Below are 18,673 nucleotides of genomic sequence, written 5' to 3'. Positions count from 1 at the left end.
TTTTTGCTTCCAGGATGTGGGCTCTTTGCCGCTCTTTACTGACATGGGGGTTGACGGAGGACAGCCAGCCTCTCCTAGTTAATAGCCTTAGTAATTTCTGTCTTTTGTTAATCAAGAGCAGGATTTCTGTCATCCTTGCCCAGAAATATATAACACAGCTTCCGTGTTATATTCGCCTAGAGAAGAATAATATCTATCAGAAGCACACACACACACACACACACACACACACACACACACACCCCACTTGGCCCAAGATCTTAGAGTCTTAAATACATATGTAGTCTGGCACCTGCTAGATGCAGACTAAATACTTGAAGAACGATTAATTTCTCCCTTGGTAGCCTTGTGGGACCTGGAGAGACAATGTGTTTGTGTGGTGTGTTTTGTTGTCACCAGTCAGCGCCCTCCTGGAGACTGGCATGACACAAAGAAGCGTAGGTCCTTGTCATCTAGATGCTCGCTGCCTCAGTTCGTTTCACGAGGGGCTCACCGGCGTCATCCGTTCTTCTTTCCAGTCCCGGGGTGGGGGAGCGGTCCTCGTTGGTGTTCTGATCCTTCTCTGTCATGTGAACTGGGAAAAGATGACTGAACTAGGTCCCCTACTCCTGACTACTTAATTTAGTTGTCCTGACACCTGTCGCCTAGCAACACTCTTTCGTCTGCGCCCAGGGCGCAGGCTCAAAGCCTTTTCCCGCCCGGCTTCTCGGCGCACAGCTGTGACGCAAGCATTCTGCGACCCTCGGCAGCCACCGCACGCTTGGTACCATGGCTTCCTCCGGGGTGGCGGGTGGGAGACAGGCCGAAGATACCTTGCAGCCACCACCCGAGCTGCTACCGGAGTCCAAGCCGCCGCCGCCGCCTCAGCCTCTACCGGTCGCCACGCTCCCGCCACCGCCGGCTCCGCGGTCTCAGTCCCCTGCAGGCGTGAAGGAGGAGAATTACTCCTTTTTACCGTTGGTTCACAATGTCATCAAATGGTAAGGGCCTAGGAGAGGTCAAGACACCAATTTTCCCCGGCCTTTGATGTTGCTGGTTCGGTCCGAGCAGCCGAAGCCTAGGCGCTCTGGGCCACGCCCCGTTTTCCCAGAGGGGCCACACAGTCGGCTTGTGAGTTCTGCAAACTCCCGAGCTTGGAGAGTTACACTGTGCACCCGGGTGAAGCCCACAGACTGAGCAAATTCTCAGGTTCTGTAGTGCACTCTTGTTTACATCCCAGATCCCCCGGCGTCTTGGGGATGGGTCTCAAGTCCTTATACACATAGTCTGAAGGGAATTTGTTTTTGTTTTTCGAGACCTAGTTTCTCTGCGTAGCCCTAGCTCCTGGAACTCGCACTGTAGACCAGGCTGGCCTTGAACGCTTAGAGATTAACCCGCCTCTGCCTCTCGAATAATGAGATTAAAGGCGTGTGCCCCCATGCTCTGCCATCTGAAGGCAATTTTATACAATAGTTTTACTATACCTGCGTTTTAGTTGTTTATATGAATCCTAGTGTGAAATTCCCCACATGTACCATTGTGTGGGCCCTTAAAAGTTTTCTAATATTGGGAATTTTAGATTTTCAGATGCGAGATTTTTGCCTTGTACACAGTTCCCGTTTCAGTGCTAGGCAACATCTTTACCTGTGTGACACTGTTAAGGACTACAGATGTACACCGGAAAGGAACCAGCGATTTACTGTCACAGGGATTACCAGATAGAAGCAGAGAAAAACAAGCGTTTTTAAAACTGGAGAGGGAGCCAGGCGGTGGTAGTACACGCCTTAAATCCCAGCACTGGGGGGGGGGGGGGTGGCAGAGGCAGGCAGATCTCTTTGAGTTTGAGGCCAGCCTGGTCTACAGACTGAGTTCCAGGACAGCTAGAACTGTTACACAGAGAAACCCTGTCTCGAAAAACTAAAAAAAAAAAAAAAAAGTAAACTGGAGAGGGTGATGCTAGAAAACATTTGAAACAAAGACACAGAAGTTGCTCTGAATGATTGTCTCCCATTTTAACCCTAATAGACTATTCAAGGATGTGAGTGTCATCTTTTTGGCCACAAGTCTCTAGTCTGCAAGATAGCTTACGTTTTTTTGTTACTCTCCATATACAGTTGTGTCACTTCCAAGAGGGACACTTGTGCAAGCATTCTCAACTCAAGTGTGCTTTGGTAAACTCAGGTGGCATAGGACAGTCACTCCCTGGGGCCTCTTGGTGCTGCCAGGATTCTTGGTAACGGTAAGAGAGTTGGGTGGCTTGGCAGGTGAGAACACCTGCTGTGCAGGCAAGAGGACCCGAGCTTGAATCCCCAGCATCCACCTAGAAAGCAGTCATGGCTGCTCATGCCCTGTGGCCCCAGCATTTCAGGGCAGAGACAAACACATCTTGAGATCTCTGGCCAGCCAGCCTAGCTGATACTATGAGCTTCCCATTAACCATGAGACCCTGTCTTAAAGCAGTAAGGTGAAGAGCCACAGAAAAAGACAACCTGCTTCAGCGTGCCCACCCACAACACTCACAGGCATTCTCAGACCTGAATAACACCCCCTTCCAAACAGATAAAAGGCATACGACACACATAATAAACAAAAAAGTCTTGGTAACTTAGGGTGTATAAAAACTGCTGCTGGTGTCTTAGGACATTCTGTTAAAAGGGGTGATTTTGTTTGAGACTGGGTTTTGCTACAAAGCCTAGGCTGTCTTTGACCTTTTGATTCTCCTATCTCAGCTTCCTGAGTGCTGGGGCTACAGGTGTGCACCATTACACCTAGCAACTGTGAATCTTTCCGTAGGAGGGAGTGTGCTTTAAAATCATGGAAAAAGTGCACTACAGTAAATGCAGAAACTAGTGACATCGTTATTATTATCAAACATTAGGCACTACCTGCAATTGTATATGATATACTTTTATACCTGGCAATAATTACTGTAGTTTCTTTTTCCTTCACACCAGTGTGAGTGATGTATTCTGCTACGGTGTTACCACAGCTCCTGTGCCACTAGGCAAAGGAAGGTTTTGGTTACATTGTAACCATTAGACTATATTACTGTATGCATGATCTGGCATTGACCAGGTTATTCAGCGATGACTGGGATAGCCACAGGACACTAGGTGCAAACCCCTGAACTTGTAACCTCTACTAAACCATTAAATACTAAAAGTAAATTAAGACAAGATTACAATTCTAGTCATGTTTATGAATGTGCCCTTTGATGTTTTGCTGATAAGGAATTGCCATTTGGCCTAGAAATCTTAATAGCCAACTTCACTGGAGTTGAGGCAGCCTAGGTCCCTTGCAGTATGGTGGCTTGGTGCTTGCCTTAGCTAGGGTTACTGTTGTGTGATGAAACCCCATGACCAAAAGCAGATTGTGAAGGAAATGGTTTATGTGGCTTTTACTTCCATATCACTGTTTACCACTGGGGGAAGTCAGGGCAGGAACCTGGAGGCAGGAGCTGATGCTGAGGCCATGAAGGGCGGCTTACTGACCTGCTTCGCCTGCTTGTTCAACCTGCTTTCCTTTTCTTTCTTTTCTTGTTTCTTCTGGTTTTTGGAGACGGTTTCTCTATATAGCCCTGGCTATTCTGGAACTATTTATGGACCAGTCTGACCTCAAACTCAGAGATCTGTCTGCCTTCACCTCCCGAGTACTGGGATTAATGGTGTGAGCTACCATGCCTGGCTTCAGTGTATTTTCTTACTAGAATCCAAGACCATCATCCTAGGGGTGGCTCACCCATGGGCTGGGCGCTCCCATATCAATCACAAATTAAGAAAATGCTCCATAGTCTTGCCTTCAGCCTGATCTTGTGGAAGTGTTTTCTCAGTTGAGGCTTCCTCCTGCCTGCCAACTCTGTCAAGTTGACACAACACAGCAGGCACAGTGCTCATCTGCAGCTTTTCAAGTGTCCGCAAAGCTTCGGGTCTCACATTATACTGTTCTCTTGGCCTCAGACGACATGAACATCCTGTATGTAGGGTAAGGCAGACTGTCCCCTGTGTGAGCTTTTGGCAGATACATAGGTGAGACAGAAGAGAGGAAGGCAAACAAACAATAACAAAAACCCTGACCATCTCAGGGCAATGCTGGAATATTGGGGTAACCCAGAGATACATGGATTAATTAAATCACAGGTGCACATCCACCCATGCTGCAGAACAGAAGTTCCCAAGCCAGCAGAGCACTTGGGTTGTGCTAGCCTTAGTGACAGGAAGTGAGATGTACCAAGAAGATGCTATGAAGTCAGAGGGTCTGAGTTCAAGTTTGTGTGCTGAGGCTTGCCTTACCATCTTTGCGAATACTTAGTCTTCCCAGGCTGTGATTTTCCTGTCTCTATACATCAGTAGATCTAAATTGGGCATGGTGGTGCACACCTTTAATCTCAACACTCAGGAGACTAAGGCTGATCTCTGAAACTGAAACCAACCTAGTCTACATGTCTAGTTACAGACCAGCCAGGAATGATGGGTTCAAACTACAGCTCTAACTTATGGCTAGGTAGCCTTGGGCAGCCAACTCTGCTTCTTATAGAACTGGGAGAGCTCTAAGGTGCATGCCTGTGAAAGATGGCAGGCTGATCACATGGGCTTGTCTAAAAGGACACACAAGGGGGGGCTAACTCACCTACTGACCCTGAAACAACTACCTTGACCATGGCCTTCCCCACACCCCTGTAAGCAGTGTGAAGGAAGGTGGTATAAGAACAGGGAAAGTCTAAGGAGGACGTACCCACAGTCTTGACCCGCTCTCCTGCCCAATACCCTTCTTCCACCTTGTAGACAGTGAAAGCATTGCTCTGCCGAAGATTGATCCTTGGCAAGGAATAAGCCAGAGTCAGTGTGGGACACGTAGCATACTTCAGGGCTGGGAAGGGAAGCCAGCTGAAAACGGGTTATGAGCGCCTCAATCACCCCTCAACAGTGTGGCTGCTAACCTGGCAGAGAGAATAAGGAAACCTCCTGGAGTGTGTGACCAGCCAAAAGGAAAAGATTCTGGGGAGAAAAGTTGCCTTCAAGAAAATCCAGTTCTGGTCATCCTACTCAGCTTCTAGCAGCTCACTGTAGATATGTGACTAGCAGTGCTGGCTACTAGGCACGGAAAAGAAACTGTAGTAAGAAAGACAGGACCCCTGGGTGGAGGTGGTGTATGCCTTTAGTCCCAGTGCATGGGAGGCAAAGGAGGTAGATCTGAGTTCAAGGCTAGCCTGGTCTACAGAGTGAGTTCCAGGACAGTCAGGACTGTTACACAGAAAAACCCTGTCTCAAAATAAAAAGAAAGACAGGATCCAGAGAGGCCAACTGGTACTGTCTCCATGAAGAAAGGTAAGTCCAGTTTGAAACTCTGGGGTGTTGGGTGAGTTTTTAGGTTGGTGAGGAAAAGGGATTAGGACTATGCCTGGGGCAGGGGGAGGAAAGGATTTAGGAGCCTGGGGTCGCAGCTCATAGTGGGTGACGCCACCTACGAGTCTGATAGTACAAGAGGGCAGAAGGTAGGGGAGGAAAGCTGGATAAGGAAGAAAAGCTGTGCACTCGTGACTCCTGAGGTCACTGCTCAGTGTGATGTGCTTAGCACAATCCAAGGAAGGAGGGAGATTGTAGAGGAGCCAGGAAATTGAGGGCAGCATTTCCTTTGGAGGGTAATCCTTTATTCTTGGAGGACTAAGCTGCCAGCAGATCTTATATGCTGGGAGTCAGGGACGGGGACCAGCAGCAGGCCTACTGGTCCAGAGTGGCTCTGCCAGGCTCTGATGTCTTGTCCTGTGCTTCCTCCGCAGTCCTTGAGTTATGTATCATCCTTTTCTGGGATAAGTAAGGGTGGAAAGTCTCAAGTACAGAATGTAACCTTGTCCTTCTAAAAAGCTCAGCATCAATTACATCATAAGGGAGGTTTAATTAACAAAAAGGACAGTTTCCAAGTACAAGTGTGGCTGCTGGGAATACCCGAAGTTTCTTCTTTGGGTTTATATACATGTGTTTTTTTTCAGAAAGTCATAGAAATGGGGACCAGGCTGTCGTGTGCCATCTCCTTAGGCTGCTGTAGATTCCATCCTGTGACATGTAAAAGTCTGTCTCATTGAGGGAGCTACAGAGAATCCCATCTGAGATGCAGCTGGTCTTCACATGTAGGCATTTTGATTTTTCCTTTTTGCAATAGGCATCATGCTGGGATGAAGTCCTTTGCTTGAGTTTATAGTGAAGTAAATCCTCTGCCGTGGAAACACTGAAGCAGGGGACACGCAGTTTCTATTTTCACAGCTGCTGCTCATTTCATCTTTTTAGCTGACTCCTCCAAACTTCAGGTCAGACTACGTCAGTTCTCTTGCAAACTCTGTCAACCTGAAGTGGCCCGTAAATCTGCCACCTAAGGAGCACTAAGACAAATTAAAGGTGGATCCCATAGATGGAAAGTAGGAAGTAATCTCTCTCCACTCCTCTCCACTGCCTCCCTCTCCCAGATCTGTCCATATTCCACGTAGCAGTGCAGTCATTGACTCTTAGTGCGTATGCGCGCTGCCCCTGTGGTTGGAGCCGGAATGAGTATCTGGGTCTGCGCTTTCTCAGTGAGTTCTCTAGAGTCTCAAGAAATTGTTACTGATGTGGTAGGTGAATATAACATTCCGGTCACTATTAGCAAAGTTGGGGAAATGCATCAATTTATGCTTTGTTACCAGTATATTTCTCTTTCCTCCATACCTCTGCTGCTACCATTAAACTTTTAACTGGCTAGTCTGATAGATAGGTCAGAAATGATAATCAGTTGGTGTGTTTTATTATTTTTAGTATGCCATCTTTTCATATGTATGCAGTTTTAATTTGTTTTGAGACAGGGCCTCACTTTGTAGCTCTGTCTGGCCTGGAACTTGCTATGTAGACCAGGCTAGCTTCCAACTCAGAGATCCACCTGCCTCTGCCTCCTGAGTGCTGGATTCAAAGGCAAGTACCATCAAACCTGGCTTGCAAATTTAATTTTTTGTTGCTATTTTTGGTTTACGTACCCGTCCCCTCTAGTTTCCTGTACTTCTGTTGAGCCGAGCTTCTTGTCTCTGCTTTCCAGATGTAAATCACCAGGCTGTTGACTTTTCTTTCCTCTTTGGTAACTTTTCTTTCCTTTTGGTCGTGGTGATTTTTTTCCCCTACTTAAAATCGTGATTTGATGTAATCAGATTTGCTCAGCTTTTCCTTCACAGCTTCCAAGTATGAGTCTGTGTTTGTTCCCTTTCTTGTCATGTGACAAAACACATGGTAGAAAAACCTACAGGAGGATGACTATTTTGCCTCACTGAGAGTGTTTGTCCATCATGATGGAGAGTTTGGCTAAACACAGTTGAATCATCCATCATGATGGCCAGGAAGTAGAAAGAAGGCAAGGAAGGGGTAGGGACAAAATACTCCCCAAGGACATGCCCCCAGTGTCCTAATTCTTTCAGCTTTGTTCCCACCCCCAGAGTTTCTAGAACTTCTCATTAACAGTGTCACCAAGTGTTTAAAATATTAGCCTGTGGGAGACATTTTGTATCAAACCATAACAGAATCTTGCTTAGAAAGGCTTTGGCACTAGGTGTGGCTCAGTGTTAGAGCACTTGCCTAGCGTGTACAAGGCCCTGGGTTCTATTCCCAGTGTTCTGAAACAACAATAAAACAAAGTCTTTGATTTATTTTTGGTTTTTGAGACAGGGTTTCTGTATGTTGTGTTGGTCACCTGTCCTGGAACTTGATATGCAGCCTCTACTTCTAGAACGCTGGAATTAAAGGTGTGTATGGCACACCTAGCTCAAAACAGAGGTCTTAGTGATCTCCTTCTCGTAGAACTATTGTGGTTCTGATTTTTTACTTTTAATTTTTAGATGTTTCTACGATACTTTTTTGTGGAGGGTAAATGGTTGGATGGACTTTCTTCTGCCACCTTTCCCAACTGCCGGTTATTAAATATTAACTCATGTTTGAATTGCTGCCTTGAAAAGTCATATACTCGGTCTCCAAATGTTTTCTGAACTTCTAGACATCCTATTCTCTGATGCTAAGGTATCATAGTCCTGAGCTCTTTATGGTCTATTTATTTTCCTTAAGGTAGTTTTCCATCTTGTTCTTGCTTGGCTTACTTCCTGTGGCATCCTATGTTGCTGCCCCATAGCCATGTGTGTGTGCTCAGTGGGCTGTGCCGTTTAGACCTGCACTGTACTTTCAAACCTGTTGATGCCACTCATCCAGGTCTGTAACCTCAGTTTTGGATCAGTCAGGGTTTTTTGTTTGTTTGTTTTGTTTTGTTTGTGTTTTTCAAGACAGGGTTTCTCTGTGTAGCCTTGGTGTCCTGGAGCTTGCTCTATATACCTGACTGGTCTCAAACTCTCAGAGATTCCCTGCACCACCACTTCTTAACTAGTCTCTTTGCCTTTAAATTCTCTTCAATTCATTCTGTAGGTTCATTTTTCCCTGCCCAAAATTTTCTGGAATATTGCACGCTACAGTACCTCTGTGCTGACACTCAGGAGGCTGAGATAGGGGGAAATCTCATTTGAGGCTAGCCTGGGCTACATGGTGAGACCATGCCTCAAAGCTTCTCTTGGGTTCCCTTTTTCAAAATTGAGCCCAGACTTTTAGCCTTTTATTCAGGGGTCATAGCAGACCATATTGTATGACTGAACAAGCTGCCACTGCAGAGCCCGGTAGTTGCAGGTGTCTTTGACTATATATCTTTATAGACTCACCTAGTGGCCACCTTCCATGCTCAGAGTTTTGTGCCAGAACTTTCCACTGCACCCTGTGACTCCACCTGGTACTTGGAGACTGTGGCTGAAACAGCCCTGCTTAGAGTTGGAGTCCAAACACTGGCTTTTCTCCCATCATTGTTCCCAGAGTTGAATGAACAGTTAAATGTGAACTGCATGTTTGCAAGGCCTGCTGGTGCAGCCTTGTAAGTCCAGCTACTGGGGACGCCGGGGTAAGAGGATTGTGAGTTCAAGGCCTTTGTGGACAATAGAAAAAGGAAGACTGAGGATGTAACTTAGTGGCTTAGTGCTTGCCTGTCAGTCATGAAGCCCAAGGCTCAGTGGCAGTACTAGGATTTACAGACTGTATATTTGTTATTTGGAGACAGAGTCTCTCTGTGTAACCCTGGCTGTCCTGGAACTACTATGTAGATTATGCTGGCCTTGAACTCATAAAGAAATGCCTGCCTCTGCCTCTCAAGTGCTGAGATAAAGGGATGTGCCATTATACCAGGCCTATTTTTTGAAGTTTGAAAGAATGAGGAGAGGAGATGTTTGTAAGAACTATAAACCCCACTCTTTGAGGCCTTTCCTTGTATATGGTGCAGCTACAAAGACACAGACAAGAAAGGAGGAGTAAAGCATGGCCTTCAAAGTCATCTCATCTGAGTTTGAAACTAAGGTCCCAGCCTGCCTGTTCTGAAGTGAAGTGTCCCTGCCTGTGTGCCACTCTTGGCCCACCCCGTTAGTAGTCGATTTGAATACTTAAGCAATGTGGCTTTATTAAATGTCATACTTCTGTCAGATGTCTAAGGTTGCTAGTGGGTACAGGAGACCATCCTTGTTAAGCCAGCACCAGGAGTTTAAGTGATGAGTGCATGTGTCCCTCCCGCCTGCTCAAGGCAGGTCAGCGAGACCTTTGTTCTGGGAACAGGGTGTTGCTGACCTGCCTCTTCCCACACACAGGCTCCTTGCCAGCTGAGGCCTGCTGGACTATGCAGGAAGGAAGTGCCCCCACAGGCCATGTCTGGGATTCACAGTTCCACTGCCCTGTGTCTGCCCTGTGCTTGCCCTGTGTCCACCCAGTGCCCACTCTTTCCGCTGTGTCCTGGAGCAGAAAGGGTGCCCTTAGAGACTGTCTGGAGACTACTGGGAAGAGCGGCATCTTAGCCTCTGCATCTGTGCCAGTTCTCAGATTCACAGTAGAACTGACCCGGCCCTGAGGGCCTCCAAGAGGGCAGCCTCCCTGTGCTGTTGGGGAAGGAGTCCAGGGAAGAATAAGTTAAGAGTGCTCTCCCGGTGGTCTCCTTCACAGCTCGCCCCGTGGGTATGTTGGGATAGAGCTACCACAGCTCCCCATAGTGACTTACGCAGATTTGGATTTCTAAAAGTGGGTGAGACAAAGGGATTAGGAGCAGGAGAGAACTTGGATGTCTAAGAAGCATTGGCAATGGTTGTCTGAAGTAGTGTGGGGGAGGGGGCTGACTGGACACATGGCTGGGAGAATTGGAGAGGGCAGCCTTAGTGAGTGGGGGCTGCTGTCCCATTATGGATGTTGACAGGCAGGCAGATGGCAGTCCCATTGTGGATGCTTGCAGGCTCCTAGAAAATCTGGATGCTGGAGGGGGAGCTAGACTTGGAGAAGAGGACTGTGGGAGTTGCTGGGAGTGAGGGAAAGACATGTCGTAGGACAGTTTTTTCAAATTTCTCTAAGTAGCAGAACCTTCTCTAACTGATCACTGGAGAGAAGGAAAACCCCTTCAATACTGTGGCTAATGAAAGCTGGTATGGGAAGTCCAGTGCCACTGTACCAAAGACCTGGTGGGTGCTGGCAGAACCACAGAGAACACCAGATCATGGCTAGGCAGGAAGTAGCCACTAATAGCCAGATAAGATTGCCTGCAGTCAGGGGAGGAGAGACAGTCATGAGTTTTGAGGAGATACATTTATGTTTGGAATGGGGTCTTCCTGTGCTGCCTGGACTGGCCTCAAACTTGGTCTTCCTACCTCAGTCTCCTAAGAAACTGGGATTATAGGTGTGTGTTGCTATGCTGAGAAGAATATTCTGGCAATATATGTCAAAAATTATATAAAGCCTTTGACCCAGAATTCCCCCATAGGACATTATCTTTCGGAAATACTTGCAGAGTTATGTAAAGATGCAGATATATGATGTCCATTGCCATTTTGATGAATTACAAGCATTCCAGATGATGGTCTGTAAATAATTTTACGGTGTAATCAAATGCATATTAATGTGGAAAGACCTCCATCCAAAATGGATTAAGTGAAAAGAGAAGAATGAGAACCATATTTGATTTGCTCTGTCAGGATAACAAAAGTACACACATAGTTGCGTGTTACTGCACATGTTGATGATCTATAGCCGTTTACATCATATGCTAACACAGGTGGCTCTGAGACTTGGGACTAAAAGGACTTCCCTTTTCTAAAGCCTTGATAGCTATTTTAATTTCTTCCCTTTAGCATCTACTAATATTTAAGAGAAACGTTTAATCTGGGGACGTGAAAGCCACAGGAGTCAGTCCAGTGGGAGGAAAAGCTGTGGACAGAGAGGACTGAGGGGCACTAGTCCCAGGGCTGGCCGGCAGGGACAGGTGGGACATGTTTCTGAGAAGCACAGTAGTTTGTTGTCGGAAGATGCAGGCAGCCAGGTCAGGGTACCCAGAGGTGAGGAGAGTGACTGTCAGGTGTGAGAACAGGCCGGCTGCTGACCCATGGCCTCCCCTTGTTTCTGCATTGCTGGAGGACTTGAGCAGAACAACTGCTCACTTGTTGCCAATTTGCTTCTGTGCAAAAAAGAAATTAGAGGAAATCAGGGCATATTCTTAGATGCACCCATTGTTCCTAGACTTTTGTTCACAAGACTGGGACTCATGCCTAAATGCCTATGCTGGCTGCTAGGAGGATGCTCTGCCCTCCGTGCCCCCGTGGTTGTAGTATTCATGCCCACTCTTTAAGGACACACAGTAGATGGAACTGTGGTGCTCTAAATTGTCTTTGTATGATTGTCATCGTTCTTGACCTAGTCTCTCTCTTTTTCTTCTAAAGTTGGATGGTGACTAATGTTGATCACAAAGGCAGGCCCATTTAGAGCTCTCGACTTCTGTTCCCTCACTGTCCGGCTGACCCTTTTCTTTAGGCCTGGGGATTTCACTATTTCACTGTCATCCTGGCATAACCAGTCCCTCTTAGTTTGAACAGGTTTCTGAATAGTGTTTTCCTCACCCCAGGACTTCTGTTCTATTTACCACTACCAACTAGGGCAGGTGAACAGCCTACTGCAGAGGCCTGCAGCCCAGCTCCACTCCTGGTGGCTTTCCCTATGTTTCTGTTTCTTACCTGAAATCTACGTCCTTCCCTCAAAGTTCACCCGGTAAAGAATGGATATCTGGAGTTTGGAGGGTTTCAGAAGCGAGTATCTTACACATGGTCCATGCTTCCCTTTCTGAATCAGCTTTGGAGCTGGTTAGGTTTGTTTCAGGAACTATATTACTACAAACCTCCTTCCACATTTTGGTTGTTGTGGGGTTTGTTGTTTGCTTTTACTGTATCCTTCTATGTTTGTTATGTGAACCAGTTTTCTTAAGAGAGTATTTTAAATTCCAACACTTAATCAGTGGCAGTACGCAGTGTCTACTCTGTGCTGGGACTTGTTCCAAAACTCATCTCTTTCCTGGCTTCCATGGGTGATTCTTTTGTTCTTAGGGTTTATTTCTCTATGTAACAGCTCTGGCTGTCCCCTGGAACTTGCTTTGTAGACCAGACCAGGCTGGCCTCGAACTCATATTCGCCTGCCTCTGCCTCCTGAGTGCTGGGATCAAAGGTGTGTGCCAGCACTGCCCAGTTGTTCTTAGGGTTTTTGTTCTTCTTTTGCCTTTGGTTTGATGGAAGGAATCAGGATCTTTGCAGTGGATCACAGCTGTGAACGGATCTGAACGATCTGCCTTCAAAATAGACTTGACCCAGAAGAAGGCATTTGCGGAACTGTGATAGAAGAGAGCCTGTCTGCTGAGATCTGTAGCTGAGTTAAATTCATGACTAGCTTTATGGGAATTCGTCTTTACATTAATAAAAGCCCAAGCCAGCATCATACCTCAGTGAAATGAAAGTCTTGCCAATCACAAAGTCTCCTGTTTGGCCTAGAAATGGCTCAGGTCAGGTGGAGTGGAGTATGTCAGCAAGTTTATTTTGATTCTTTGTTTTGTGTAGCAGTCAGCTGGTGATTGGTAATGGTGTATTTATTTAGCGTGGCTGTGGCCTTGCTTTCCAGTCATTCACTCTTTTGACAGGTGGTGTTTTGAAAACTTAATTTGGTGTATTGTGCGTGCGTGTGTGTGGTGGAGAGCCAGAGGAGGGCACTTTGGGTATGCCCTTGTACAGAACCTGAGGCTTGCTACTTTAATTTGTTGGCTTCTGGGATCTGCCTGTTTCTATACCATACCCTCACCTGAGCTGGGGTTATAGACACATGTGCCCCTGTTATTACATGGGTGGTGTGGCTCCAAACTCAAGTTGTCATACTTGTGCAAGCATTCTTTATCCATAGTTGTTTCTTGAGTGTGGTGTCCTACGTATGGGGTCAGGACCATCAAGACACCTGTGATGAAGCCAGCTCAGTTCCTGCCCTCAGTGGGGCAGAGAGCTTTAAGTATCTGATTTGTCAAGTGTGCTGGTTAAGGGAATGTTTTAATGATCTAACATAAAGCTAAAGAAAAAACCAAAATGACCAATCCCTGTCTTCTGGGATGGGCAACCTAGTCACGGGTTAGACATGTCAAACAGAACATTCCGAAAGATGTCAGAGGGTATAGAACTAGAAGCTGAGGTGGAGATGAGCTGTAGCTACTAATAACTGACTGCCTTCTACTTCCGCTGTTGCCCCTAGCATGGACAAGGACAGCCCAGATCTCCACCAGGACCTGAATGCGCTCAAAACAAAGTTCCAGGAGATGCGGAAGCTCATAGGCACCATGCCCGGCATCCACGTGAGCCCTGAGCAGCAACAGCAACAGCTACACAGCCTCCGGGAGCAAGTCAGGACGAAGAATGAGCTTCTGCAGAAGTATAAGAGCCTCTGCATGTTTGAGATCCCCAAGGAGTAGGCTAGCTCTCATAACAGCTGCCAAGGGACTGAAAACCTCACACCTGTGGTGTCCAGCTTCTTGGGAGCCTAGCTCTAAACTGTGAGGCCACACATGCCTGGTGTGGGGCCTCATTGGCTCTACTCAGCCTTGACTAGCTATGCCTGGGCCCCATCAGCAGATCTAGAGGGCCCAGGAGAGGAAGTAGCTGTTCCCTTCCTTCGCTCAGCTCCTCCCACTCCTGATACCATCAGCGTATATCAGGTACATACTGTTCCCATTAACAGCAGTTTCATGAAGCATTTACATAGAATTCGTGGGGTAAATTAGGCCTACACTGAGATGGCATGGATTTAATATAATTAAAGAAGGCTGGGAGCATGTGAACATTGTTTTGAAAGGCCAGAGGGTGGGTGGCTTCTCCCCCAAAACTGTTCACTTCCTTTTTTGTTTGAGCTACTGAATGAAACTGTATCTCTGGGGCGTTAGCCCAGAGCCTTGCCTGCCAGCCAGTGGCTGGCAACTCCAGTTTTCAGCCTCCTGCATCTAGCCCTATAGGTTCTTGCTCCCTTTATCTCCATCACTCCAGGCAGTGCTCAGAATAGCCAAAGCACTGCTTGCCTGGGGCCTTTGTTCTTCCCACACTGGCTCAAAGGGGCTGTTAAGCAAGCAGCTCTGCCCTGATTCATCGGCCCTGACTTACTACGTCATCACTTCTCCAGCCAAGAAGTCAGCCTCATTTGCTCCTCTGCACATGGTCCCTGCACACTTCTGATGTGGAGCGGAGTGGCTGGAAGGGTAATGGGGCAGTTCCTCAGCCAGGGGTGTGTGTGGTCTTGTCCTGTCTGAAGGGCAGGGAGAGCTAAGCCTGGCTCCATACCTGTGCTCTAGCTGTAGAGTGTGCCCAGCTAGTCCCAGGGAGACACTGTGTTCTCTTCCTCCCAGGGGCTGTCACACTAAGGGAGGGTGGCCCTTTCTCAGGAGTAAGGTGAGAAGTACAGAGTATTGTTTGGATCTTGAAATGGGCACAGCCTGGGCTGACCACTTTAGGACTTAGCAGGTGCTTGCCAACTAGCCTTGTTGGCAGGAGTGCTGGCTGGGGATGGTTTCAGTAGGGGTTCTTGTGGTACTGCCTATCTGAGATGTCTCACAGTTGGGACTTGGGATGTGTGAAAGAGGGTGTTGAGTTGCAGTAGTTTGGGCAGAAAAGTGGGCTCTGAGGTTGAGAGGAGAGCCAATTAAGCATGACTACCTGGGAACTGTTATTTAACTGAATCAGTTATTCTCCGATTTTCTGGAAATTTGAGCAGTGGGTGAGCCAGTTTTAAGGCTCTGCCCCACTTCTGTAAAGCACAGAACACACGACACGCAGGAGCTTCAGACCCTCCTGCTAGGCAGAGAGAAAGGCTCCTCAGAGGGTGGAGGAGGTGGAAACTTCTCTGCCCGGTTCTGACCTGTCAGATCTGCAGACATGGGAATAAAGTATGCTCTGCTCTCAGGACACATGGTTTGCCTGCTGTCTTTTTCTTTATTATCTACTTTCCAGCAGTGTTAGGAGTCAAACCCTGAGGTTGCAGGTTTTATAATGAAGAACTCAAGTGGGGTGTGGATTAGCAGTGTAGAGGCAAAATGTTCTCGGTGTTCCTTCCTCCACCCAGCATGTGCATCCATTAGACTACATAAAAGCCTGCATGTCTCCTTCAGGGGGCCTTGGGCAGGCCAGGCAGCCATTCATTGTTGAAAAGTGAATGTTTTTCTGTGATTTGAGAAGTGCAGTTCCTTGGAAGTGACCCTTCCCAAAACAGGGTTGAAGTCCCGTCCCACCCCCGAGGACAGTCTTGAGCATCAAGACTATCTTGAAAACCACCAAATACTTGGCTCATGGGGTGCAGCAGTTGAGCTGATTCTGAGATACCATGCTGAACCCACACAGCATGTCTCTCTGTTCCTCAGCTGCAAAATTGGAGGCTTGGAAGGTGACACTTGCCTCAAGTTGACCTTAGGAGTGGCAAGGAGATCTGGGTCAGAAGCCATGAGCCTTTAGCCACAGAGGGAGACATCTAAGTGCAGAGGAGATGGGCCTCACCTGGTGTTTTTGGGAGCTACACTGCAAGTTCTAGGCACTTTACTAGGTCCTGCGGCAACCCTGGGCGGGGGCCAAGCACCTAGCATTAGTGTCTTCCAGTACTCTCTCAGGCAGGACCCCTTACGTGGGGAATCAGGGTCAGAGAGTCAGAGTTTCGAGAGTGACAGCTTTCCCTAGCCTGCCACGGTTGAGTAACAGATAGGCTGTGTGGAAGGGGAGTGTGATTATATCTCCAGAAATGAGGCCTTCTGGAATAAAGGGTGGACAGAGAATGCCAGAAAGATCTAGAGCATGTCCCACTTTGAAGCTGGGAGGCCATTTTCAGACGGCAAGGTTCATTCTCAGTTCTACTTGACCACTCCCACTGAGGCAGGAACCCAACTCAAAGTAAGAGCAGGAAAACCCCATTTTCCATTTTCAAAATTATTTTATTTTAAATTAAAAAAATAATAAAGACCTCACACAATAGAAATGTAGAGATTTTTGTTCATGTCATATTGACACCGGAACTAAATTAAAGTGCAAGTTTTGTGGCTTATCTTTGAGCAATTACACGCACACACACATGTAAACAAGTCTCTTGCCTATGATCGACCCCCTCCCCCCAACCTCTCCCCAAAGTTTCCAGTTTGCGGAGGTTGCTGTCATGGCAACACCAATCACAGACAAGATAATGCCTTGCTGGTCCTGGCCCTCCAGCAGGCAGGACAGTTACAAGAAGTCTCACAGGCTGATGAATTTCACATACTCTCATTCTCGGGTCTCAGAGAAAAATGCCCAGTACCCCTCTACTGGGTCCTGGCATCCCAGAAGTGAGGGCAGGCACCAGAGGGATATCAGCGGCAAGAGAGTCCAGTCTTAGCCAGTTCTCTTTCCTTTCACAACAGATGACTGTCCCTTAATGGTCTGGCAGCGTCTCCCGGTGCACAAGGCTGGGTCGCAGGAAGCGAGGGAGGAGGCCAGTTGGCACCCTCATGGCACCGAGCGCGCGGGCTAGCCCAGGAGTCCAACTTGACTTTTGAACAAAAAGTTCAGGTTGTGTGGCCGACGCTGGGGGCTCCTAACTGATGACACAGCGCTCCTTGTCCTTGGCCTGGCTGCTGACACTGGTCTTTTCACGAATGTACATGAGGTCGCTGTGCACGCTAGGTCTGCGGGCAAAGGGCGCCAAGATTCCAAAGGCTTCGCCATGGTCGCCGCCGCTGCCTGCACGCAGAAGCTTCTTGTTCCTTAGAGCCTTTTTGTGCAGTACGTCGCAGTACTGCACAGACACCTTGCGGTGCAAGTCGGGGCTCATCTCACTCGGCAGCTTGGCCATGGCAAAGAGCGCACGGAACATCTGGTCCAGGCTGCTGTTCTTCTTGGCGGAGATCTCAAAGTAGGCACAGCGCTGAGGGTCGTCGCCCACCAGCTGCTCAATCTCCCGCTGCTCCACTTCGCGATAGAAGTCCCGGTCCCCTTTGTTACCGCAAATGACCAGGGGCACGTCCACATTCTCTTTAGTTTTGTTCTTGAGACAAGACTTGGTGTCCAGAATCTGCTGTTTGAGCCTTTGCACCTCCTCGAATGAGTCGCGATTGTCCAAGCTGAATACCAGAATGAAAACGTCTCCTATAGGGGAATAGGAGAGGGAAAGGTGAGGGCGGTTGTCAGGAGTGGAACAGCGCACGTCGGCGCGCACATCGGCGGCCCCTTGCGCGACACACCAGACCCCCTCCCCAAGACTCCGGCCCCGGGATCCCAGTCGGCCCCCCACTCACCTGTTAGGATGGACAGGCGCCGCATGGCGGGGAACGGATGATTGCCGGACGTGTCCAGTATATCCAACTGGTAGACCTCGCCGCGGATCGAGTAAAACTTTCGGTGGAAGTCTTCTATGGTAGGGGTGTAGGTGTCCTCGAAGCGGCCCGTAAGGAAACGCGACACGATGGCGGTCTTGCCCACTTTGGATGAGCCAAGGATGACCATCCGGTAGCAGTTCTTGGCAGGGATACTCAGCTCAGAGTCGCTTGGGCACATCTTCTTGATCATCGCGGCCAGTTTCATTGGGCAGAGGGGCTTCGGGAGCAGATGCAGGGCCAAGAGAAGGCAGAGGCTCGGGAATGGCAGAAGAGCTTGTCTTTGGGACCGCTCGAGCTTGACTTGACTCTTGGGGACAGCAGACTCTGGCTTTCCGCGCCTCACACCGCCCTTATATGCAGCGTGCCGGAGCGCTCAGGCTGGCGCCTCCCAGCCAAGGTGCGTCACGTCCCGCCCCCAGGCGCGCCCTGCTCCTCCTAGGCTCAGCGACCTCCCTCCTCCTTGGAGCCTGCGGCTCCGCTCCAGCTCTACGTGCGCTGGTACGTGCGCTGGAAGGAAAACTAAGTCTAAACTACCGCCACGCTAGGATCCAGGGCTGGCCTCAGGGACCTCAGAGGTCGCAGGGGTCCTGGCTATGCCGGTTACTCTCTGACCTCTGGGATCCCAATTCTCTCAACACCAGTACGCGGATGCTCACTTTCCTTGGGTCTCAGTTTCCCAGAAAATATGACCCGGCGATAACAACAGGTGTGCTGGGAATTTGCCCCAGCGTCAGCCCCTCGGGTCCCAGGACCCGTGCTGCCTTTCCGGGCATAGTGTTCGGGGCGCGGAGGGGGGTGGGGGATGGTCGGGTTTCCTGCGCTAAGCTCCGCACTTTACACTTCAGCCACCAGAGGGAAGCAGGGAGCCCCGCGGGCGTGCTGGGAGACCCAAGGTTGTAGCCAGACCAGGAGACAGTGTAAGATTTAAGGCGGGGAGCCAACTGAAACCGACCCC

At 48.6% G+C, this 18,673-nt stretch overlaps 2 protein-coding genes across 2 annotated transcripts; one reads left to right on the top strand and one right to left on the bottom strand.

Annotated features, from left to right (window-relative positions):
• Positions 1–729: 729 nt before the first annotated feature.
• On the top strand, positions 730–15,292 carry Med9 (mediator complex subunit 9). The gene is made up of 2 exons (XM_048448077.3): positions 730–980; positions 13,596–15,292. Exons 1-2 carry the CDS (start codon positions 769–771, stop codon positions 13,810–13,812), a joined length of 429 nt encoding a protein of 142 aa, XP_048304034.1. The 5' UTR covers positions 730–768; the 3' UTR covers positions 13,813–15,292.
• A 992-nt stretch (positions 15,293–16,284) lies between these two features.
• Rasd1 (ras related dexamethasone induced 1) lies at positions 16,285–18,062 on the bottom strand. Its single transcript, XM_048448076.2, has 2 exons — positions 17,638–18,062; positions 16,285–17,488 (listed from the first exon to the last, which is right to left on the bottom strand). The coding sequence occupies exons 1-2, from the start codon at positions 17,921–17,923 to the stop codon at positions 16,938–16,940; spliced, it is 837 nt and encodes a 278-aa protein (XP_048304033.1). The 5' UTR covers positions 17,924–18,062; the 3' UTR covers positions 16,285–16,937.
• Between the last annotated feature and the right edge of the window lie 611 nt (positions 18,063–18,673).

The sequence above is a fragment of the Myodes glareolus genome, chromosome 9 (genome assembly GCF_982192425.1).
Source record: "Myodes glareolus chromosome 9, mMyoGla1.1, whole genome shotgun sequence".
In the NCBI taxonomy this organism is placed as follows: Eukaryota; Metazoa; Chordata; class Mammalia; order Rodentia; family Cricetidae; genus Myodes; species Myodes glareolus.
Note: the sequence above shows the minus strand (reverse complement) of the source record. Positions and strands in the feature narration are given on the sequence as shown.